Here is a 25,028-nt window from a genome sequence, read left to right as displayed (position 1 = left end):
GAAAACATGAAACATTAAAAAAGTTTAGTGGGGGAGAAAATCTGAGGGACCTGAAGACGGCTTCATTTTGTCCACCGGGGCTGCTATTACATCATATGTCACAGTTGTAAAAGTTGACCAGGAGTCAGGACTTGATCTACTCAACAAAACATCAAAGAAGTTTGTTACTGTCTGCTTGAGAGTGCACAGGTACCACATCTGGGGACACGATAGATCTGATTTTGTCAAACAGAATCTCGGGATTTCTCGTTTTTTGATATGAGTCTAGAAAAATATTCTGATTTCATTTCAAGAGAACACGAGATCTCTGAGATAGAGCCAAGTTCAGTTTTCTTCCATAGTCGTTCAGCTTTGCAGCATATTCTCCTCAAATTTAAAATGGACTGATTGATCCAAGGGCATGCCTTTTCCTGTGAGATAGAACCTGTTTTAATCAGGTTCTTTATTTCATGAGAAAGTAGAGAACTGTCAGTCATGACAGAGAACCTCTCAGCTGTTATGATCTATGAGTGTTTGTTTAGAACTAGAATTGAGCTAAAAAAAGACACCGTTATCATCACTCAAATGTACAGCCTCGATATCGAGGCCCAAAGAAAAGACAAGGTCCAAGGTATGGCCTTTTATATGGGTTGGTCCAGAAACATGTTGGGCAAAGTTAAAGGATCAGTTAAAAGCTCAGCTGCTGAGTTTGAGGAGGCTTCGTTTAAACTTCCCTAGCAGAGAACCCTTTCTCTCTCTCTGGCGAGTCTACATGTGCTGCAGTAGTTGTTCTTAATGACTAGGGACGCTTCTTAAAACCACCGTCAGTGATCAATTCACAACAACAGTTTCACTGTACTGACACGCCCTGTCATATAATCTTTGTCAAATGATAAATATTTCCCCTTAAGAAGCGTCAATTATTTACGAAAGTTCTGATGTCACATATTGAGGGTGTAATTCCGTGAATAGGGAGGCGGACCATAGACAAAAACGCGTCATACGATTTTAAGGTGAAGGTGAGAGAGAGAGAGAGTGCGTGAATGAGTCAGTGAGAGAGAGAGAGGGTGGGTAGCGATATTGGTGTGCCCTTTCCTCTCCAACAGCGCGTCATTTTTAGCTCTGGAGCGACTTGGACGTCGGTACCTCGGTTAAAAGCGGACAGTATCCTGTGTGTTTCGTATCGAGGAAGGATTGTCAGAGGCCGTGAAGACTTGGTGAATGTGTGCGCTGGCAGTGTAGAGAATATGGTTTCCTCAGCACGATGGAGCAGAGGAAAGCTGTGTCCGGATTTGTCCCGTGTTGTCTGTTACTGGCGCTGGCTGTGTCTGCAGAGGTGAGCACGCTGCTGCCCAACACGCTCAGCCTATATAAAGCCGTCTTTGTCGCGGAACACATTGTGTCAAGTACCGGGACACTGGTCTGTGCCATGCTGAGTTTAAACTGTTTGTATGCGCTCATCGCTTTCCGTCACACTTACATTAAGAACAAATCAAAACAAAGGCAGAGATAAATACCGTATTTATTTTAATAGCTCGCTGGCAAATTTCCAGATGTCTGTTGCACTATTACTGGAACTCGCTGCCTCCATTTTCGCCTGATATTTCTATAGTGCTTCGTATCAACTCTTAGAATTGGTAATGACATATCAGTTTATTTATTTATTTATTTGACTGTTCATGAAACTGCAAGACCTGTTAAATAATAGCAAAAAACTCAGTAGTGCCGTCACAAGCAGGTTTTTCTCAAAACATCAATAGTTAGACCGATAGTCACAAACGGTGGTCCAACGTAGGCTGAAGACTTTCTCACTCGTGCCCTTTTTTAAATTAAGAGCGAATTTTAAACCAGACCTAGATATCCAAATGTGGAGGGAATGTAGAGATCCGTTTCCAAACATGATTTTCACCTCAGTTTTTTTCCTACAGGCCTTAGATTATACCTGATTGTACAGATGGCAAGTTGCCTGTTCCAAGGATTCAGACATGACTTGAACATCGAGTACCAAGCACCCCTCTGCCCTCTGGTAAAGAACAGCAGGGAAATGAAATTGGTTAGAAATGCGTTTAAATATTTTGAAGAGTTAATGATCTATTTTCACAAAGTGAATAACATGAAGCACTTTTTTGGAGGATATTGTTTTACTGACCACCCACTTTAACAGCAACACATTTAAGCCCATTCTAATGTGCTATAGTTCACAGAAAACCATTATCAACGCAGCTTCCTTCTTTGTTGGCGATTGGTCAGTGTGCTTCATAATGTAAGCAGGTCAAAGTCTACACTTTTATTTGTGTCACATCACTGCAGATAAGTGTGAATGCTTCAGAGCCTTTAAGGAAATTCCTCTGAATATCTCAAAGGGATCTCTTCAAACCATACAATCCATTTAAAAGAAGCTAATGGAAAGAAACTTTACAATATTCTCTCCTTCTTATGGAAAAAAAGATGAAGTATTTGGGGGCCCTGTGGGGGCCCTCTGGCCACAAGCACTTTTTACATTTGCTACTAGTGGGGCCAAGTTTTTGTCTAGTAGAAAGACACGACAGGCAAGGTTGAACAATAAAATAACTGGAGGGAGAAATATTTATTTTTTAATTTAATCTTCATATTATTTTTTCTGTTCCTCCTTTTAATAATGTATACTTTGTATACTTTATTATCCCGTAGGAAATTACTCCTCTGCATTTAAAACATTCACTGAGTAGAGCAGTGGGCAGCCACCAGTCCAGCGCCCGGGGAGCAGTGTGTAGAGATGGTACCTTGCTCAGGGGTAGCCGTTTGGTGGATTTGAACCCCGACCCTCTGATCATGGGGCGAACACTCTACCTACTGCTGCTAAATTCTGACAAAACAGAATATTTTCTGAGCCCTGAAAAGCTTAGAAATATGGTATCTAAGCAGATTCTTACTCTGGATGGCATTACCTTGGCCTCCAGTAACGCTGTGAGGAACCTTGGAGTCATTTTTGACCAGGACATGTCCTTCAACTCACATATTAAACAAATATGTCAGACTGCTTTCTTCCATTTGTGCAACATCTCTAAAGTTAGAAATATCCTGTCTCAGAGTGACGCTGAAAAACTAGTTCATGCATTTATTACTTCCAGGCTGGACGACTGTAATTCATTATTGTCAGGATGTCCTAAAAACTCCCTGAAAAGCCTTCAGCTAATCCAAAATGCTGCAGCAAGAGTCCTGACAGGGACTAGAAAGAGAGAGCAGATTTCTCCTGTTTTGGCTTCCTGTTAAATCCAGAATTCAAAATCCTGCTCCTCACATACAAGGTCTTAAATAATCAGGCCCCATCTTATCTTAATGACCTTGTAGTACCATATCACCCTATTAGAGCGCTTCGCTCTCGCTCTGCAGGCCTACTTGTTGTTCCTAGAGTATTTAAAAGTAGAATGGGAGGCAGAGCCTTCAGTTTTCAGGCCCCTCTTCTGTGGAACCAGCTTCCAGTTTGGATTCAGGAGACAGACACTATCTCTACTTTCAAGATTAGGCTTCAAACTTTCCTTTTTGCTAAAGCATATAGTTAGGGCTGGACCAGGTGATCCTGAATCCTCTCTTAGTCACGTTGCAATTGGCTCAGGGTGGTAAGGGTTATACTGTACTTCTTCATGCACCTTTTTTCACTCACTGGGTGTTTATACACCACACGGCTGTGGCAGATGGCTGCCTCTTCCCGAGCCTGGTTATGCTGGAGATTTGTTTCTGTTAAAAGGAGGTTTTTCTTTCCCACTGTCACGAGCACTTGCTCATATGGGGTCATAGAATTGTCGGGGTTTTCTCTTCGTTATTGCAGTCATGTTGGTGACCTGTTACTAATTGAATTCACCTAATTATAATTAGGTGAATTCAATTAGATAACTATAGTTGCAAAATGTTCCTAAACAGACATCCCAGACTTCTTCTCAACATTTTTCAGTGTTTTGTTATGAATTAAAATATTGCTTTATCAGCTTTTTTAAAAAATGAACTACATCTACATTTGACACAGTAAGCCAGCCTTTATGGTTGTATGATATTTCATTATAATATAATAATAGAACATTTAGTTTTGTTAAAATCTGTATTTCTTGTTGCTCTGTAATTCCTATTCACATTGCGTTCCACGGGGTTTGTGTTTCTTTAACAGATTTCTCAATGGACGCACTTCAATGTAGTTCAGAGTGCAGGTAAGTTATTTTCTGTATTTGGTCTTTGAGATCCAGCTGGAGGGGAACGAAGCTCCATGTGCTAAGCACTATATGTACATACCTGTCAGTGCAGCAAGTATCAGTGAAATCAGTGAATAAATAAGTAATTTTGTCAGATAAGGAAAACATTTTAGGTGAGCAATGTTTTGCCAGTGCTGAGGAATAGTCCTAGACTTGGGTTGAGTAAATCAGGGTGTGGAAAAGCTGCAGATTACTGGGGAGTGCCTTCCTCACATTGTTGGCCATGGCATCAGTGTTAAGCTACCAGCTTGATATATATTTCCCTTTCATAGAAGTCCAGAAGCAAATTATTATTGAAGTCTCTCATCTCAGGAATTGCAACAACTGTCATTTTATATCTAACCTAAGCTTCGTATCTAAAATCCTGGAGTCGTTTCGCAGGTTTGTGCTCAGTTGTCTGGCAAAAAGCTTTATGAACAATTCCAGTCTGATTTCGTCTTCACAGAATAGAACGAGCCTTGATAGAAATCACTATCGTGTATTCCTTATGTCACCTGACTTCAGTTTGGGTCTTATGTCTAAGAAATGTTACATACACAACAGTGATAAAAACAAAGAAAAGTAAAAATGAGGTAAGTTAAAGAAGAGTAAGGCTGACAAGAGAAAAATAATAATGGTATATATCCTATAAATACTACACCACAAAAAGCAAAATAGATGGCATTCACATCTTGCTGAACCCATCAAAGGATGGGAGCTTGAGTCTGCTCAGCATCACTGTTGGTCCTCCAGTCCAGTCGGTCATTCAGGTGATTGTAACAATAATAATAGGAATAATTTTTATTAGATGCATTTGATCGCAGCCAAAACATGAAAATAATAATAAATGTTTCACTTTCTTACGTTGCATAAACAGAGCACTTTGCAACTTATCACAAAAACCAGCTATGAGACAGTTGGGAACGAGTAAATAAATAACTAAACACAACCAAAGTTAGGGTACAACAGTAGCTCTCATAGTCAGACTCCTCAGCAAGACGGCGGCAGCAGAGAAGCCACTCCCCTTTATTCCAGATGTTTCATCTACATGTTGGAATTAGTGTCTTTTTATCACACGTGCTCTGTTTGTGCTGAAGTAATGTTTACACTGAGTGAAGGCTTACTATTTACAATCATTTTTCTATTTATTTAACCTCGTCTCTCTCATCTTTTTAACATCTTGAAATGCTCTGTATAAAGAACCATTTGTGTTTGTATAAAATGAAAAGTTTGTATGGAATGTGACTTTATTAACATGTTGTCTCACTGACGGATGATTGTCTGTGTCTGCAGTGCTGCTGTCCTGTTCAGAGGGTCTCACTAAACTGGGCCACTATAATGGCTCGGTTTCTCACACAGACGCAGGCTCCCCATGCTTAAAGTGGACTAACTTCCCAGACTACATGCAGCAGTATCCAAACCGAGGCCTGGGAGACCATAACTTCTGCCGAAACCCAGACAGAGAAACCAAACCGTGGTGCTTCTTCCGAAAGACCTCTGGAGCCATTGGATGGGCTTATTGTGATTGTCATCAAGGTGAATTAAGGGTGGGCAGCAGGTGTCTGAAGATGGCATGTAGTCTAAAACACCTTAAGTGGTCAGAAAGTGATCAGATTGCTCTACAGGGAGTGCAGAATTATTAGGCAAGTTGTATTTGTGAGGAATAATGTTATTATTGAACAACAACCATGTTCTCAATGAACCCAAAAAACTCATTAATATCAAAGCTGAATGTTTCTGGAAGTAGTTTTTAGTTTGTTTTTAGTTTGAGCTATTTTAGGGGGATATCTGTGTGTGCAGGTGACTATTACTGTGCAGAATTATTAGGCAACTTAACAAAAAACAAATATATACCCATTTCAATTATTTATTTTTACCAGTGAAACCAATATAACATCTCCACATTCACAAATATACATTTCTGACATTCAAAAACAAAACAAAAACAAACCAGCGACCAATATAGCCACCTTTCTTTGCAAGGACACTCAAAAGCCTGCCATCCATGGATTCTGTCAGTGTTTTGATCTGTTCACCATCAACATTGCGTGCAGCAGCAACCACAGCCTCCCAGACACTGTTCAGAGAGGTGTACTGTTTTCCCTCCTTGTAAATCTCACATTTGATGATGGACCACAGGTTCTCAATGGGGTTCAGATCAGGTGAACAAGGAGGCCATGTCATTAGTTTTTCTTCTTTTATACCCTTTCTTGCAGCCACGCTGTGGAGTACTTGGACGCATGTGATGGAGCATTGTCCTGCATGAAAATCATGTTTTTCTTGAAGGATGCAGACTTCTTCCTGTACCACTGCTTGAAGAAGGTGTCTTCCAGAAACTGGCAGTAGGACTGGGAGTTGAGCTTGACTCCATCTTTGATGATACCAGCCCAAACCAGTACTCCACCTCCACCTTGCTGGCGTCTGAGTGGGACTGGAGCTCTCTGCCCTTTACCAATCCAGCCACGGGCCCATCCATCTGGCCCATCAAGACTCACTCTCATTTCATCAGTCCATAAAACCTTAGAAAAACCAGTCTTGAGATATTTCTTGGCCCAGTCTTGACGTTTCAGCTTGTGTGTCTTGTTCAGTGGTGGTCGTCTTTCAGCCTTTCTTACCTTGGCCATGTCTCTGAGTATTGCACACCTTGTGCTTTTGGGCACTCCAGTGATGTTGCAGCTCTGAAATATGGCCAAACTGGTGGCAAGTGGCATCTTGGCAGCTGCACGCTTGACTTTTCTCAGTTCATGGGCAGTTATTTTGCGCCTTGGTTTTTCCACACGCTTCTTGCGACCCTGTTGACTATTTTGAATGAAACGCTTGATTGTTCGATGATCACGCTTCAGAAGCTTTGCAATTTTGAGACTGCTGCATCCCTCTGCAAGATATCTCACTACTTTTGACTTTTCTGAGCCTGTCAAGTCCTTCTTTTGACCCATTTTGCCAAAGGAAAGGACGTTGCCTAATAATTATGCACACCTGATATAGGGTGTTGATGTCATTAGACCACACCCCTTCTCATTACAGAGATGCACATCACCTAATATGCTTCATTGGTAGTAGGCTTTCGAGCCTATACAGCTTGGAGTAAGACAACATGCATGAAGAGGATGATGTGGACAAAATACTCATTTGCCTAATAATTCTGCACTCCCTGTGTATATGGATGTGGGAGCGCTATGATGATGCACAACTGATTCCAATTATTTCAGTGATTATTCTTTTCCATCAGTTTATTTGTAGACAGTCTTAAAGGTAATAAAAGTATATTATGGGTATTAGGATGATGATTGTTTCAAGTTAGGTGTTGTGGGGAAACCAAACAAGGTGCCAACTCGTTGCAGCAGCAAAGGCACTCCATCCACCAAGGAAGCACAACTGATGACTCCTCTGAAACAGTGAACATTTTGGAGTCTGTAGATAAAAGACTGTTCTGATGCACACCTGTTGCTACTGGAAATTCTTCACAGTGAGTTTCAGGCTCTGTTTGGTTGGCTTGAGACAGCTGCTGTTGTGATTTGGTGCTTTAGAGATAAAATTGAATTGAACTCAGTGGTGTCCAGCCAGCAGCAGGTGAAAACACTCGCTGCAGAAAAGCAGTCTTCCAAGAGTTGGTGACATCCCTCACCAAGGGAATGACCTGCCTACTCTGCCTGAGTAGAAAATAAAAATAATTTAATAAAACTGTTATCCTTCTTCAGGCCCACAGTATGAGTAGTGTTTTCAAGCATCCAGGAGACGGTAAGGAGGCAGGCTTCAGCATCAGTGACCAGTTTCCCAAGGTGATCTTGGGCTATGTTATGTTCCAGAGCCAGAGAAAGTTAGTTGAAGAGGCTCCAGTGTGGACCCGAGGACCTGGTGTCCTGTCCTCAGCTTGTCCTGTCCTCTCACAGGGATGGCTGTTGCCTCTGGTTCTCTGGTTGTCTTTTGGGAGCCTCCCCGTCTGGGGCCTTTGTCATGTTGCGGCTGCAGTGGGCTTGCAGTTGTCATCAAGTTGTATGGCCTTAGGGCTTCAGTGCTTTTGGGGGCTGCAGATGGCCTGGGTGCTTCCTGTATATGCATTCATTTCATTATCCCCTTGTAGATTCAATTTTGAAGCAAAAGCCTTTCTATGTCTTTCTGCGATTGTCTTTTTCCTTTTTAAGCATATTTACCTTTGCTCAAAGTGACAGGTTACAATTTAAGCGTTCCACACAGTCCACAGTTTCCTCTGAGTAGCTATGTTGTATCGTCATAGGTGCCAGTGACACTTCACTTTTGGTAGAATGATCAAACCACTGATTTCATAAAGATTCTTGTTTAAAATGATATTTTATTTTGTTATTATTGTACGAGTTCTGCTTGTTGAAGTTCTTCCTGATGTGTGTAGGTGCAGTCAGACTGGTGGGGGGTTCAGGCAACAGTGGCCGTCTGGAGGTGTATGTGAATAACAAGTGGGGCGCAGTATGTGACACACACTGGACTGACCGTGATGCCAGTGTCATATGCAGACAGCTTGGACTAAGGTAATGGCAGAGCTTTAATTTTAACCCAGCTGAGGAACACACACATGAGTAGCTGTGGCTCAAGTAGTAGAGTGAGGCATTTACTAATGTAATGTAGTTCCTGCTTCGGCAACATACAAAAAGATGGCAACAGAATCCTTTCAAGAACAGGTGACCACCAGAGTTTAAATGTATTACTGTGCTTGTGCAGAAAATGTGGTATTTAACTGTTATTATGTATGTCTTTTAATGTCTTTTCAGCTGCTTGTTAATGTAAATATAGATCAAAGATAAGACTATTAGCAAACCTATGAAATTAAAGGTTATTGCAAAGAAATCAAGCACTGTGCTTTTACCCTAGCATTTCTAAACTTGCTAGTTTTTATTATAGACCATGAATTATTTCTGTTGGCCGTGTTTGTCACTTGAGAAAGCATCATGCCAAAGGCTAAAGAAATTAGTTCATTATTATATTTTATAGTATCATCATGAAATTCACAGAACAAAACAAGTCTGGCAGAGGTAGGAAGCAACCATTTCAAAGACTCAGGCACTAAAACAGATGTGTCCAAAGACCCCAGAACTGCTGCCAAGACACTCGTGAATGATGTAGCCAAGTAGTTTTAAAGAAGATGATCACTGGAATGGACTGAGGCTGCAGACCAACAACAACTACACTTCTGCAGAAGAGACACCTTCAAGGACACCTGGACGAACACTATGCATATCTGTGGGGTGGCTGTAGCTCAGGTGGTCGAGCTGTCACCTGCTAGCTGGAAGGTTGTTGGTTCTACTCCAGCAGCATGCCAAATATCCTTGGGCAAGATACTAACCCCACGTTGCTCTCCGATGCATCCATCTGAGTGTGAATGTGTATGAATGTTAGTTAGATAGCACTAAAAAAAAACTAGATGAAATGAATGGGTGTGATTTGGAGAAGGAACGAGTTGCATAAAAGTGCTTTGAGTACTCAGAGTAGAAAAGTGCTAAGAACCAGTCTTAAAGGTAATATATATATATACATATATACATACATACTGTATATTAGGGGTGCAACGATACTCGTATCGATATTGAACCGTTCGATACAGTGCTTTCGGTTCGGTACGCATATGTATCGAACAATACAACATTTGTAATTTATTTTATCAACTTTTGTGCAGTGCAGCCTAGGCGGAGTAGTCGAACGCAGATTCACTGAGCGCAGGGCAAGCTAGCGAGACAGAAGTTAAGCTGAAGGTAAGCGAGTCATGGACTAAAGTAAAACAGTATGTTGGATGTGCCACAATGCTCAATTACATGGGTGGGAACTAGTGTGTTAGCGCAGTTAGCTCGTTAACGTGTTGGCCGTCCAGCCCCACGCACGGGGCGATCCGCAGTAGCTCGTTAACGGAGATTTGCCGTGTTGTGACGTTAACGTCATTTCAGATTAACGCTTACAGCACTAGTGGGAACACAACGAGTATGACTGCACATTTACTCCGACATCATCCTAGTGCAAAGACAAGTGGAAGCAGACAAAAACAACAAGCAGCATGCTACAAACTTTAGCCGAGTCATTTAGACAGCCGTTAGCACAGGATTCTCCTTATGGGGACCTGATATGTTTAATATGCTGCTGAGAATATAGCCCAGAAGAAGCGGATAGTATAGCTTTTACTTTGGAAAGAGCCATTTCTCTGTAATAAACTCTTTTCCAAAGATGAGTGATTCCTCAATCAGATAGATTTATTATTTTATGACTTTGTTGTTTCAGCAACATTAAATTTAAAAACTGTACCTTTGAGTTAAAGTATATATTTATAATTTTAATATATGACAAATTAAAAAAGCATGAACATTTTTTTGTATCGAAAAAATATCGAACCGTGACACCAAAGTATCGAACCGTGAATTTTGTGTATCGTTGCACCCCTAGTATATATACACATGTGGTTCTGATGAGACAAAACTAGAGCTCTTCGGGTACAGAGACAGAACCCAAAGAACAGTATCTCCACAACGAAACACGATGGTGGGAGTATTACGCTGTGCAGATACTTCGGTGTGTTTGAGGACTCTCATCATGAAGAAAGGAGGACACGCTGAGATCAGCTCTTAGCTGCAAAACTGGGTCTGGGGTCATCGCTTTGTCTCCCAACATGACGAGAGCCAAAACACACGGTGCTCCCGATGAAGAACAACCCGACAAGACCAACATGTTATCTAGTAAAAAGGACACACTGCTGACTATTAGGATCCGTTTGGTGATATTTATTTTTGTTTGTTGTTGTTTTTTAGAAATAATGTTGTTTCTGTGTTCAAAGTAAAAATAATGTAGGCATCCAAAATAAAAAAGGACAGTTGGAAAAGGTGTGTTAAAAATTCCTTGTTCTGGGAATATTTTACATTTGAATTTTGATATGAGGGAATTTTTTCCTCATCTTTATATAATCAGGCAGCAGATCTGTGCTTATGAGGATATTGCCTGCTAAATCGCAAAGGCAAGCATCGGAACGATGAAGAAAGGTGATTTAAGTGAACTTGAGCTCGGCGTGGTAGTTGGTGCTGCACAGGCTGGCAGTACTAGAGCTGAGTAATTATGAAAGTGCTGATCTCCTGGGCACAGAGAATGGCCCAAAAATAGAAACAAATCAGTGAGTGACTGTGTTCTGTACAAAATACCTTTTTGATGCCAGAGGTCAGAGGGCAATCACTACACTGTTTGAAGCTGATAGGAAGGCAACATTAGCTTAGTAGCTCAAATAACCACTACTTACTTAAGCCTTAAGGCTTGTGATGTGAGGTCGAGAGGGACGGATGTCCCCGCTGGCCGCCCCTGTCATTACAGCTGAGAGGGAGTGGAAGGTCTTTAATGTGATTAAAATTGATCAGGGCTGAATCAGAGCTTTATAATAATAATGGGATTTTTTCTTAATCAGAGACAAATCAGAATATAAGTTTGATATGTTAAATGATAACATGATGTGAGTACATGATCCATCTTTAACCTGGTAGATTAGTGTGTGAATGCGTGTGAAGGAATGTGAGAAGATAAGAACTGTCCACATTTTAACTGAAGGAAGGCGTGTTAATGGTTGACCACAGAACCATAATTCATATGTGATTTTGTTGATAGTTGTTTATGGTTCATACTGATCAGAATATTATCAGGTGTATTAAAATGAGTATGTATAAGTTTAACACAGAATAAATTAGTAAATAAATCTATGTAATGATTCTAATCAGGCCTCACCGAGAGACAGTCTGACCTTGGTGTGTTTTACAGGGAGGGAGGGGTGACACTGGGCAGCCACTAATCTCAGAAAATGTCTTATAAAATATATGATTTCATAAAAATAAGCTGATATAATAATCTTCATGTGAGAATGTGCTAAAGACATATCTAGAATCTAGAATTACATAAACTCGATGAAACATGAATTATATCCATGTGTGGTTAATGTTCCAATATGCTATGTTAAGAATGACACAAAAGAAGAACATGCGCAGTTTAAACTTTGTGTTAAATCGTGTAAGTTAGAGAGAGGATGATAAGGTGTGGGTGATTAGATGTAAATAATGTGATTGGATGTCCCACTGGGTGAGGTCAGATATATGCTGCCTGGATGATCGTTGAACTAAGAGTGTCTCTGTATATGTACTTTTCATGCAGTGAGATTGGTATAGCCCTACAGCATTCCTACTTTGGCCCCAGTCCCATCTTCCACTATGAGCGTCTAGGCTGCCGTGGTAACGAGAATTCCCTGCTAGAGTGCTGGAACAGGAAGTTTGCCACTGGAGACTGTAACCACGGAAACGAAGCAGGGGTGCTTTGTGCTGAACCTGAAGGTGAGATTTGTGACCTTACATCACAAACAAACTCAAAATTACAAAAAGAATTACAAAATTACTTTATTGTAATTTTGTAAGTTCTGGACGCTCCAACGCGTCCAGAACTCTGCTGCTCGTATCATCACCAGGCACCAGGACCCCTTCTATCCATCACATCACTCCTGTCCTGGAGCAGCTTCATTGGCTCCCGTCAAATATCGCATCAATTTCAAAATACTCTTGTATACATTTAAGGCTATTCATCATCTCTCCCCTCCATATCTCAGATCACCATCCCATCTCGGTGTCTCAGATCTTCTTCTTTCTCTCTCCGTCCCCTCTCCCCATCTTGAAATAAAATGTATTATTATTATTATTATTTTTATTATTTTCTCATGTTTGTCTACCACCACTATGTCCGGTTGGTTAGCCACCACCATTTTGTCCGTCTGTATCTGGAAGTCCCACAGGATCTTAGCTCGGTCATTCTCCACCACCCTTGGGGGCATCTCCCATTTTGACCTCGGGACTTCCAGGTTATACTCGGCACAGATGTTCCTGTACACTATGCCGGCCACTTGGTTATGGCGTTCCATGTATGCCTTGCCTGCTAGCATCTTGCACCCTGCTGTTATGTGCTGGATTGTCTCTGGGGCATCTTTACACAGCCTGGGGTCTTGCCTGGTGTGATAGACCCCAGCCTCTATGGATCTTGTGCTCAGAGCTTGTTCCTGCCATGATTAGTGCCTCTGTGCTGTCTTTCAGTCCAGCTTTGTCCAGCCACATGGTAGCAGCGCTACGGGAGGAAACTAGAGTCACAACTCCAACAGAGTGACTCTAGGAGCCTGTGGCGGGGACTAAGGACAATAACGGACTATAAAGCACCAACAACCGGTATGACGAACGCGGCTGTGACTCTGGCAGACGAGCTGAACACTTTCTATGCTCGCTTCGAGGCTGCAGCTAAGGACTCCAACAATGCTAGTGTTAGCGGCGCTAACGGCTGCAGACAGGAAGATACTGCCAGCACCGGAAACGTGCTCGTCATCTCCGAGCATGAAGTAAGGAGAGCCTTCAAGAGAGTGAACACCAGGAAAGCAGCAGGACCAGACGGCATCCCAGGTCGTATCCTAAGAGACTGCACATACCAGCTAGCTCCTGTGTTCACTGAGATATTCAACATCTCTTTATCTCAGTCGGTGATCCCCACATGCTTCAAAGAGTCCATCATTGTTCCTGTCCCGAAGAAACCCCACCCTGCTTCTCTCAATGACTATCGCCCTGTAGCCCTCACCTCAGTAGTGATGAAGTGCTTTGAACGCCTGGTCAGAGACTTCATCATTTCTTCACTACCAGACACACTGGACCCACTACAGTTCGCTTACCGTCCAAATCGTTCCACAGACGATGCCATCTCTCATCTCCTCCACACATCACTCACTCACTTGGACACTAGAAGGGGGAATTATGTTAAAATGCTCTTCATAGACTACAGCTCTGCATTTAACACCATAATTCCCTCCACACTCACCACCAAGCTGGAGCATCTGGGACTCAGCTCATCTATGTGTCAGTGGGTCTCCAACTTCCTAACTGGCAGACCACAGGCAGTAAGGATGGGCGGACATGTCTCAGCCTCCACCACTCTCAGCACTGGAGCCCCCCAGGGGTGTGTTCTGAGCCCCCTGCTGTACTCTTTGTACACATATGACTGTGTGGCCACTACCAGCTCCACCACCATCATCAAGTTTGCTGACGACACCGTCGTGGTGGGCCTGATCTCTGATAACAACGAGACGGCCTACCTGAAGGAGATTAGGAATCTGGAGAACTGGTGCCAGAGGAACAACCTCCTTCTAAACGTCAGTAAGACAAAGGAGCTGATAGTGGACTTCAGCACTAAGCAGGAGAGGAACTACCAGATCCCCGTCATCAACGAGTGCCCAGTGGAGAGAGTGGACAGCTTCAAATACCTCGGAGTTCACATCACGCAGGACCTGTCATGGTCCTGTCACATCAACACCGTGGTGAAAAAGGCCCGTCAGCGTCTCCACCACCTCAGACGCTTGAGAGACTTCCAACTGCCCTCCAAGGTGCTCAGGAACTTTTACTCCTGCACCATAGAGAGCATCCTGGCGGGAAACATCTTAACCTGGTTCGGGAACAGCACCATGCAGGACAGACGAGCTCTACAGAGGGTTGTGCGGTCAGCTGAGCGCACCATCCGCTCCGAGCTCCCTGACCTGCACTCAATCTACAGCAGGCGGTGCTGGACCAAGGCCAGGAAGATGGTGAAGGACCTCAGCCATCCCAACAACAGACTGTTCTCTCTGTTGAGGTCAGGAAAGCGATTCCGCTCCCTGAAGACCAACACAGAGAGACTGAGGAGGAGCTTCTTCCCGCAGGCGATACGGTCTCTCAATCACATCACCACACAGTACTGACCCACACATATGGTTCTTACACACACACTGGACATTCTGGACATCGTTTCACTTCATTACTTAAATCATGCTGCTGTTATTGTGTATATATTTATTTATATTTCTTCATACATTCTTATATAGTTCTATATTGTGTATTTTGTTGTACAGTTATTTTATTTTCAACTTTAATTTATATATTTTATCTTATTCTTCCCAGTTAAATTTACCCTTCATTCTAATTTGTGTTGTACAGTTATTTCATTTTTAACCTTAATTTATATTTTATTCCTTCCTAGTTAAATTTACCCTTTTTAATTTTTCACATTTATTTCCTATCTTATTCATAGCCTTTTCCTTTTTTGTTTTCTTTAGGTCACGAGCAGTTGTCCAAGCATTTCACTACATATCATACTGTGTATGACTGTGTACGTGACAAATAAAATTTGAATTTGAATTTGAATTTGAATTTGATTTCTGGATATCAGCCACCTCCTCTATCTGCCGGTGGTACATACCGTGCAGGGGCCTGTCCTTCCATGATGGTTCCTCATCTCCCTCCTCTTTCTTGGGTTTCTGCTGCCTGAGGTATTTACTGAGCACTCGGTCAGTTGGGGCCATCTTCCCAATGTATTCTTGGATGTTCGTTGTCTCATCCTGGACTGTGGTGCTGACACTCACCAGTCCCCGGCCCCCTTCCTTCCGCTTAGCGTACAGCCTCAGGGTGCTGGACTTGGGGTGAAACCCTCCATGCATGGTAAGGAGCTTTCTTGTCTTTATGTCAGTGGCTTCTATCTCCTCCTTTGGCCAGCCTATTACCCCAGCAGGGTACCTGATCACGGGCAGGGCGTACGTGTTGATGGCCCGGATCTTGTTCTTACCATTCAGCTGACTCCTCAGGACTTGCCTGACCCTCTGCAGGTACTTGGTGGTTGCAGCTTTTCTAGCGGCCTCTTCATGGTTCCCATTTGCCTGCGGGATCCCCAGGTACTTGTAACTGTCCTCTATGTCTGCAATGTTGCCTTCTGGTAGTTCAATCCCCTCAGTTCTGACTACCTTCCCTCTCTTTGTTACCATCCGACTACACTTCTCCAGTCCGAACGACATTCCAATGTCATTGCTGTATAGCCTGGTAGTGTGGATCAGTGAATCGATGTCTCGTTCACTCTTGGCATACAGCTTGATGTCATCCATGTACAGGAGGTGGCTGACAACTGCTCCGTTCCGTAGTCGGTATCCGTAGCCAGTCTTGTTAATGATCTCACTGAGGGGGTTCAGGCCTATGCAGAACAGCAGTGGGGACAGAGCATCTCCTTGGTAGATCCCGCACTTGATGGTGACTTGTGCTATGGGCTTGGAGTTGGCCTCTAGTGTTGTACACCACATCCCCATTGAGTTCCTGATCAGTAATTAGATTTCATCAAGTTTCAAGAAATTAACCAGCTGCTGCCCAGAAACGACTGAATTTGTTGGCTTCAGTACTTACTTTTCACTCGTTCACCTCGCTGCATCATACTGTTGTTCATTCAAAACAATAACATTAATAACAATAATGAACAAGAGTAACATATTACTGTCACTAGTATACAAATGGTTGCTTCAACACTTTGCCAGGTACTGGAATCCCTTTAAGGCTGGCAGGAGGCCTGGAGGAATTTGAGGGGCGTGTGGAGGTGTACCATAACGGCAGGTGGGGAACCATTTGTGATGACCAATGGGATGATCTTGATGCAGAAGTGGTGTGTCGACAGTTGGGCTTGGGGTAAGAAAAAATCAGCTGCTGCTACACACAGAATGCAAGATCTGTCATTGTATGTAGTGGTCAGTGGTCAATTAAACACCTGAAAACTAAGAACAGGGCTAAATACACTCAGGGAAAGAAATACAAGAACCAATATAAACGTAAAAACAACCCGGAGTCACAAAAATGACAAAACCTGAAAGCCCCAAAACACAAACGACTCAGGACCACGGCAGCATCGCCTCCCTCCTGTTACATATAAAGTCCTTCCATGTAAAAGTCTTAATGAACAATGAGTTCAGGGCTTTAGGTGAGCTTAACTATCCCTACATTCAAATTTCAATTGAAATGAAGTTTCTGCAGAAGAAAGTCTGTATTCACTCGTTTGTTTGAACCCTGCTCCAAAACCTTCTGTGTCACTTTTTGGGGGGATGTTGCATGCACTCGGTGCCGACAGGTACGTATCGCTCTGCTCCACATCCCCTCACACCATCTGCATCTATGTAGCTTGGAAAACAAATGACTGGACTTCTTTAAGTTGCTTGTAACTTACAGATCCTAAGATAGACAGGAGGTAAACCACTCGAGAGTCACACTTTAGAAAGTTCTGCAAAGCAACTTACAGAAGTCCAATCGCTCCTGAGATTAGCATGACCTGGATGACTGAGAACCTACACAGACTTATTAAGCTCACCCGTACACACTCATAGCTTAATAATTTACTGTACCATAGATTCCCGATAAACCATTTCTCATCTTAATTTATCGGCCTCTATAAAGCTGTGACATCACCAGCAAAATGCATTATGGGAACGTTGTTTACACAAGCCTAAGTTGATAATGGAATACATGACATAGATGCTGCTTTTGGGTTTGAAAATTAAATTGTGGACGTTAGAAACTCATCAGAAAGGTGGGCTGCTGTTGTAAATGACCATGATGTAGGCCCTTCAGGGCAGCTGTGACTAAGGTGGTAGAATGCATCGTCTATCAGTCGGTTTGTCAGTGGATTGATCCCGACTGCTCCAGCCGTGTGCCGAAGATGCCCCCGATGAAGCCATTGGAGTGTGAGTGTAGAAAGATAAAAGTGTTATGTGACTGAGTGAATGAGAATTGCAGTAGAAACAAGTCTGAGTGCTCAGTAGACTAGAAAAGCTGGTATATACGTATTAGTCCATTTACCATGTTTCCAGAATGGAGTAAGATTTCTGTGCTTTCCAGCCTGGGAGCAACAACAAGGAGCTGAGGTCATGAAGCCAACAATAGTGTAGTTGGAAGGAAGACAACAGTTCAGAAAATGTGTTTGGATGATCACGGCATTGTCACATTGGTAAGTTAAACCACATGTAACTGTTTACATGTCATACAGCTATTGCTGCACCTTAGATGTGGCTGTAGTTAGATGGCAGCTAGAGTCGAAGAACGTCTTCATGCTTTTGTCTTTAAGAAACAGCTTTGAAAATGTGCCAAAGCTAACACAAACAGTATCTTTGCACTTTGATTTTAGACAAATTATCTTATGAAATGCAACATTATAATTCACACTGGGTAACATTGTTACAACTTAGACATGCAGAAGTCAATGTGGCTACTTCTCACCAGTGCAATTAAGAACAAAGACTGTAATGCAATGAAATATTATGCCATAATAAGTAACATATAACTACTTTATGCTTGAATGACTTTTATTTTACACTGTTGTCCTTATAGACAGAAGGTCCTGAGTGTAGCCAGGCCCTTTCTGTGTGCAGCTTGCATGTTTCTCTCCATGTCTGTGTGAGTTCTCTCCAGGTATTCTGGCTTTCTCCCAAAGTCCAAAGACATGCAATTAGTGTGGTTAGGTTAACTAGTGATTCTAAACTGCTCATAGGTGTGAGAGTGAGCGTGAATGGCTGTCTGTCTCTCTGTGTTAGCCCTCTGATAGACTGGCAACCTGTCCAGGATGTACCCCATCTCTCGCCCCAATAAGGTAGCTGGGATAGCCTTCAACCTCCCTGCAACCCTGAATTGGATAGTTTAGTCGAGGACCCAGGATGCAGACTTGTGGTAGAGTTAATAAATAAACAGCAAATCTTTATGAGGAGATGAAGAAGGTCCAGAATCTGGAAAAACAACGTCTAAAAGTCCAACTGGGAGACATGTGAGGGCGGGATCTGAGGATCAAAGATAACACAGGAAAACACTTAATTATATGCAGGATCACATACCAGCACTAATGCTCACTGTACATATATTTGGACCGTACATCCGCAGCTTATTCATGTATTCGTAATATATTTCTGGTGTCTTGTAGTGCATATGTAAATTCAGAATTGTCCTGACCAACAGGGGTGTTGCCAAAGCATGGACGCGGGCCCACTTTGGCCAGGGTTTTGGTCCAGTTTTGCTGGCTCGGGTTCAGTGCACAGGCAATGAACTCTCTCTAGAAGATTGTCCTCATAGCAACTGGGAACAGCACAACTGCGAACACATGGACGATGCAGGGGTGTCTTGCAATCCATATACAGGTCAGAGCCAAGGAAGGAAGCACACACCAACCCCAGCCTCTATGTGACTATAAAATTCGAGTGACGATCAGCTTTTTCTTCAGGTCTGGTGTGTTTACGTGCACACTGTGTGACTTATATATATTGCTCTGAATATTTTTTTTTAATCCTAAGACTTTGATGACCTATTTTTTCCTTTAGAGCCGCTACAAGGTCAACAGTCTTTTGTTGTGGGTAAAATTTCCTGTGAGCTTTTGTTAACACTGTTCAGTGAGTTGGTTTTCACCTTTAGTTTTGTGTTGATATGCTGCTTTTAGTAATTATTCAGCTAAAGTCCAACCTAAACGTAGCAGCCTTTGAAAGACCTAAAGCAGTAAAACAAGTTGTTCATACTTACAAGTGTGTAATTTAGCGATGCGTGGTCTCAGATGGTGCAGTTCGCCTGGTGGGAGCAACCAGCGACCGGGAGGGTCGCGTGGAGATTTACTACCAGGGACAATGGGGCACTGTGTGTGATGACAGCTGGACTGAGCTCAATGCCCAGGTAGTGTGCAGACAGCTCGGTTTCAGGTCAGTGCGTCTTCATATCACACAACAATAGTCTGAGTGAACTTATAGGGAACTATTGTTTTTGTTGTTTATCTCATTCATGCATTTTCCCTGCCTGCAGGGGGCGAGCAGAAGTGGCTCCTGAGAAGGTGTATGAAGAAGGCAATGGGTTGATCCAGCTGGATGAGGTGCAGTGTGACGGGACAGAGACCACTTTACTGGCCTGCACTCATTCTCAGTGGAGACAACACGACTGCTCACACAGTGAGGATGTAGGTGTTCTCTGTCACAGTGATGCCAATGAGATACAAAGTAATTACACACCCATAGGTACGTTTCTGAGTAGCACTACGCAGACCAACACCAACTCAGCATTTTGCTGTGGCAGTAACGACACATTGTCCCTCTGATCTCTGTTTTCAGGCCCTCTGGTGCGTTTGGTTGCAGGAGAGACCAGGAGGGAAGGCAGAGTGGAAGTGTTTGTTAACGGCCAGTGGGGAAGTGTGTGCGATGATGGCTGGAATGACGTTAATGCAGCTGTAGTTTGTAGACAGCTGGGATTCACGTTAGTATGACAACATTTTTACAGATATATTTGTCCTAGAAGGCTGTGTCAGTGGTTTTTCCTATTGTAAGTGAAAAGTTTCATCCTCTTGTGTTCTGTATTCAGGGTGAAAAGGAGCTTATGGTTATGATTCATATAGGTGGCTGTAGGAGAGTGTGTGATATCGCAAAGTGCATAACAGCAATGAATAAAGCTGTATATGAATGTGTGTGTGTGAAGGGTGAATAAATGCCTGCGCAATGCAGAAGCAGGCAGTAGTAACAATACAGCACACACAATGACATATACACTCATACAATAAAAGAATAAGTGTTTTGTCTCCGTGCTGTCCTTGCAGTGGCGTGGCTAAAGCTCGATCTATGGCGTATTTCGGTGAGGGTCAGGGTCCAATCCATCTGGACAATGTGCGATGCTCAGGAACTGAAACATCCTTAGGCCAGTGTCCAGCTGAAGGACAAGAAGGCCATGATTGTCGCCACAGCGAGGACGCAGGTGTCATCTGTGATTATACACTAGATCCCACGGGAAACGGTGCCTCAGCAATGCAGAGCTGTGGCCGCAGACTCAGTCGTCAGCGTCGTCAGCGAAGAATCATAGGAGGAGAAAAGTCACTGAGGTTAGCGTACACGCACATATGCACTCAGAAGTTTCATGTCAGTGGGACATTTTTGCTGCTTGAGAAGTCTCATGGCAGTTTGACAGTGTCTTTGACTGAAACAGCTCTGAGAGTCTGACTCTTTGATTTCAGGGGTGAGTGGCCGTGGCAGGTGTCCCTGTGGCTCAGGTCTCAGTCTAAAGGCAACCATCCTCTGTGTGGCGCCTCACTCATCAACTCCTGTTGGCTTGTTACTGCTGCCCACTGCTTCAAGAGGTAGGAGGCAGTTCACTCACATTGTTTCTAATGTGAGTGATGTTGGCCCACCGTCTTCAAATCAAACAAATTCATGTTAAACATTTGTGCTGCTTTTGTTTCAATGTTATTATTACAATTTTTTAGAGGTCATCCAAGGTCAACCAGCCCCCCCACATTAACAAAATCAAACACAATTGGTGTCAATCAATGGTGCTATGTCTGTGCTGGTTTGTGATGAACTACCTATTATTTTTGGAGTGATTATATTAAACTTTAGAGCATAGGTGTCAAACTCTGGCCCGCAGCCTGATTACATTTAGCCCGCGAAGCCACACCAAATGACTATCAGAGCTGGCCTACTGGTATTATACAGCTAATATATATATTGTTTAGTATTAAGCTTTGCTTGTTCCATATTCAGGTTTTCAGCAAAACTTGTTTGAGTCCATAAGAAAAGATTCATTCTTATATCTAGAGGAAGATTTTTTTCAATAAATATTAACGTTAGCCCGCGACCTTGTTCCAGTTTTGAATTTTGGCCCACTGTGTATTTGAGTTTGACACCCCTGCTTTAGAGGCTCAACAGTTGCATGTATCTCGTTTTTCTAACAGGAAACATGCCTTCATTGTTCTGATAGTTCTGTATTTTGCCTGCCTATCAGCTCTGGCATTCAATTCAGTTCAATTCAATATTATTTACACAGCGCCAAATCACAACAACAGTCGCCTCAAGGCGCTTTATATTGTAAGGCAGACCCTACAATAATACATACAGAGAAGAACCCATCATATGACCCCCTATGAGCAGCACTTTGGCGACAGTGGGAAGGAAAAACTCCCTTTTAACAGGAAGAAACCTCCAGCAGAACCAGGCTCAGGGAGGGGCGGGGCCATCTGCTGCGACCGGTTCAAGAAAATAAAAGACATCTAAAACCAACCAGGAAATATTACAAGTATGAATTCAAGTAATTAAAAAAGAACGCCAGTCTGCCTTCTTAAATTCACCACGTGGTTACAGTTTTATTTCATTAAACTTCAATAAACACTTGATTAGCTAAGATGAAACCCCCCTCAGCTTTAAGACATTAAATAGGGATTTTCTTCTCACCTCCAGATTTGGCAGAGACCCGGCGCGATACGTCTTACGTCTCGGTGACTACCACACCGTGGAACAAGATGACTTCGAACGCACGTTGTCCCCAGAACGCATCATCATTCACACAAAGTACCACAGTCAAAGCTGGGAGTATGATATAGCCCTGCTGCGTCTGAAAGGCACAGAGGGAAACTGTGTGGCATTCAACCCTCACACTGGTGCTGTGTGTCTGCCAGAGCCAGGTGACAAGTTGGAGAAGAGGCTGACTGCCTGTGTAATAACTGGCTGGGGCATCACAGGTAAGTTTCACGGTTGATCTGATATCCTCGTGTTGGTGTTGTTCCCAGATCATCATACTAAATGTTGTTCCAGGATCAACGTTGCAAGTGACCAATCAGAATGTTGTGACGTCATACTTTTGCGACTTCAGGAAAAACCGGCGTAAAACAAAAAACTGTACTTAAGCTGCGTGAAACCGCCTCTGTCCGCCGATCAACGGACCCTGACCCTAACCCTTTAATAAACAGTAAGCAGAATTGATATTGTCCTTGCAACATTGGAATTTCATAAATGCACGAATGGCTTGGTGCCCAAAGGAATAACGTCACAACAATGTGATTGGTCACTTGCAATGTTGAACCTGGAACAACATTTTCATGATGGTCTGGGAACAACACCAACACGAGGAAATCAGATCATCCAAGTTTCACTGCAGGCTCGCTGCTCATCATCTGTCACCATGTTTCTTTGCTGCAGAATTTGATGGTTCAATCTGTCTTTAGATTTGTTCTTTTTTCTTTACAGAGCAGAAAATGCAACAACAGTTTATGTAATTATAGTGTCCATATATGTAAGTGTAGCATCTGGAGAAGACTTTGGGACAGAGTCACATGGTGTCCTCATTTTAAGCTTTTACCTTCTAAAGAACAGAGAATCCATCCACATCAGATTTGTTCTTTGTTTTTCAGTATATATTTGTGCAAAACAAGTGATCAAGTTTAGGGGAACACACCAGCTCTTGTTAAACATCAAAATCTGACTTTCACTTTGATCCAGTAACAATCCTCTCTGGGATGGGCTGCACATAGCTGGCAGGTGGTGGGACCTTACAAATGTGTGGAGAAAAGAACAACTGAGAAACAATAATATTTTTGTGAAGCTTTGATCAACAGTCCTGTATGTTTACTCCAATATTCGCGGCTCTTTGTGGTTTGTGGTGGATTCAACGATATATACGGAGATGATGCACAAGCTGACAGTATAACGATTTATTATAAAGAATTCAGTGAGTGAATCTAATCAGCATCAGCCTTAAATATAAACTGATGTCAGCTCATCCTGATGCAACTAACACTGACCATGAACACCATGTCTGCTGTGTACCAGTCCAACATACTGCAGTATGTGGTGCCAAACCACAACAGCAGCTGCCTCAGTTTACATTGTAAGACAAAGAGTCTACAATAATACACAGAAACTTTGTACTGCAAACTTCACCAAAATAGGTCTACAGTATTTTCATCCACCAGTGTTTTTCAAATTCAGGATTCATTTCTATCAGGTGTTTCATTCTCATGTAACTGAGACTTTCTTCCATCTTTTCTATGTCTGCTGCCAGACTCAGAGTACTCACACACCCTGCTCCAGGCCTGGGTCCCTCTGCTTCCAGCCTCGACGTGTAAGAAACGATATGGAAACCGCTTCACCAGCCGCATGCTATGTGCCGGGAGCCTGTCGAAGCACCACCGTGTGGACAGCTGCCAGGGTGACAGTGGGGGTCCGCTGGTTTGTCAGGGGGAGAGGGGTCACTGGGTGCTGACAGGAGTCATTTCGTGGGGTCATGGCTGTGGTAACCCCTCTTTCCCTGGGGTTTACACTCGTGTTAGCAGGTTCCTGCGATGGATTAACAAGGCTATCAACAAGCCCTACAAGAACCAGTGATCAAGAGAAACAATCAAACAATCCTGCGTCATAAAGTGATTTCAGAGCTTTAAGAGGAAGTAAACCTGCTGGGTGTTACACCTGGAACCTCACACTAGACTGGTTTGGATCATCTGATTAAGTTTCCAGATTGTTTCATCATGGATTTGATTGCCACAGTATGGTATTTTCAGTTTCATCAAACACATTTAGAAATTAGACAAAGATAACACAAGTAAACACAAATCAGTTTCTCAATGAAGGGAAGAACTCCAAACCTAGATGGAGCAAGTCCACTGGAAAGATCTGCAGGGTCACATGACACATGCATGTGAGGCTTTGATTAACCGCACACAGAATATAGGTTTTGATAACCTGGTCCACAGAGCAGCAATGTGTGAGAATGCTGATATAAAACCCTTATTTCAGCTGATGTTGTGGTTACTTGGTGGGTGGTCTAAATATGTCGTTTCTTTTACTGCTGCACATTTAATACGCAGCTGATCCCAAATAGTCAGCGTACTTAAAAGGAAAAACTACTTGTTACAGGAACATATGCACCCATTTACAGCTTGTCACTCCATAGTACTTTTCCATAATATGCATCCAGTATGTCAGTATTATAATGTTTATGTCATGTATGTATGCACAGCCTTTAATTATTTAAGAAAAAATCTGTGCTGACTTTGTTAAGTTATACAAATTAAAGTTGACCAATTAAAAAAAAACCTGGTAACCACAAATCAGTACCAGCTGGATGACCATATCTCCATTATTATGAAAATGAGGTGAAATGTTTGCCCTCCCTCCAACAGAGTGCAGGGACTGTAGAATCAAACTGAAGCTGTTCTGGTCGCGTGTGATGACCACTCATGTTATTAAAATAATTTATGTTGTTTCTTCTCCTTGATTTGGCGCCC

At 42.8% G+C, this 25,028-nt stretch overlaps 1 protein-coding gene across 1 annotated transcript; it reads left to right on the top strand.

The window, feature by feature from the left end:
* The first annotated feature begins 1,008 nt into the window (after positions 1-1,008).
* On the top strand, positions 1,009-25,004 carry LOC146685415 (neurotrypsin). Its single transcript, XM_085440888.1, has 14 exons — positions 1,009-1,315; positions 4,121-4,160; positions 5,475-5,717; positions 8,548-8,683; positions 12,318-12,493; positions 16,513-16,660; positions 18,968-19,146; positions 19,554-19,695; positions 19,796-20,004; positions 20,098-20,239; positions 20,577-20,855; positions 20,988-21,110; positions 22,207-22,487; positions 23,807-25,004. Exons 1-14 carry the CDS (start codon positions 1,244-1,246, stop codon positions 24,127-24,129), a joined length of 2,493 nt encoding a protein of 830 aa, XP_085297014.1. The 5' UTR covers positions 1,009-1,243; the 3' UTR covers positions 24,130-25,004.
* The last annotated feature ends 24 nt before the right edge of the window (positions 25,005-25,028 follow it).

Source organism: Copadichromis virginalis, linkage group LG19 (assembly GCF_057382275.1).
Source record: "Copadichromis virginalis isolate Kocher_CV1m ecotype Utaka linkage group LG19, C_Virginalis_male_GT1.1, whole genome shotgun sequence".
In the NCBI taxonomy this organism is placed as follows: Eukaryota; Metazoa; Chordata; class Actinopteri; order Cichliformes; family Cichlidae; genus Copadichromis; species Copadichromis virginalis.
The sequence above is the reverse complement of the archived record's forward strand: the minus strand, read 5'-3'. Positions and strand labels throughout refer to the sequence as shown.

Coding starts and splice junctions, on each gene's coding strand:
- LOC146685415 (XM_085440888.1), top strand. CDS start 1,244: ATGGAGCAGAGGAAAGCTGTGTCCGGATTTGTCCCGTGTTGTCTGTTA. Junction 20,240..20,576: donor TGTAGACAGCTGGGATTCAC/GTTAGTATGACA, acceptor CTGTCCTTGCAG/TGGCGTGGCTAAAGCTCGAT. Junction 21,111..22,206: donor GCTGCCCACTGCTTCAAGAG/GTAGGAGGCAGT, acceptor TCTCACCTCCAG/ATTTGGCAGAGACCCGGCGC.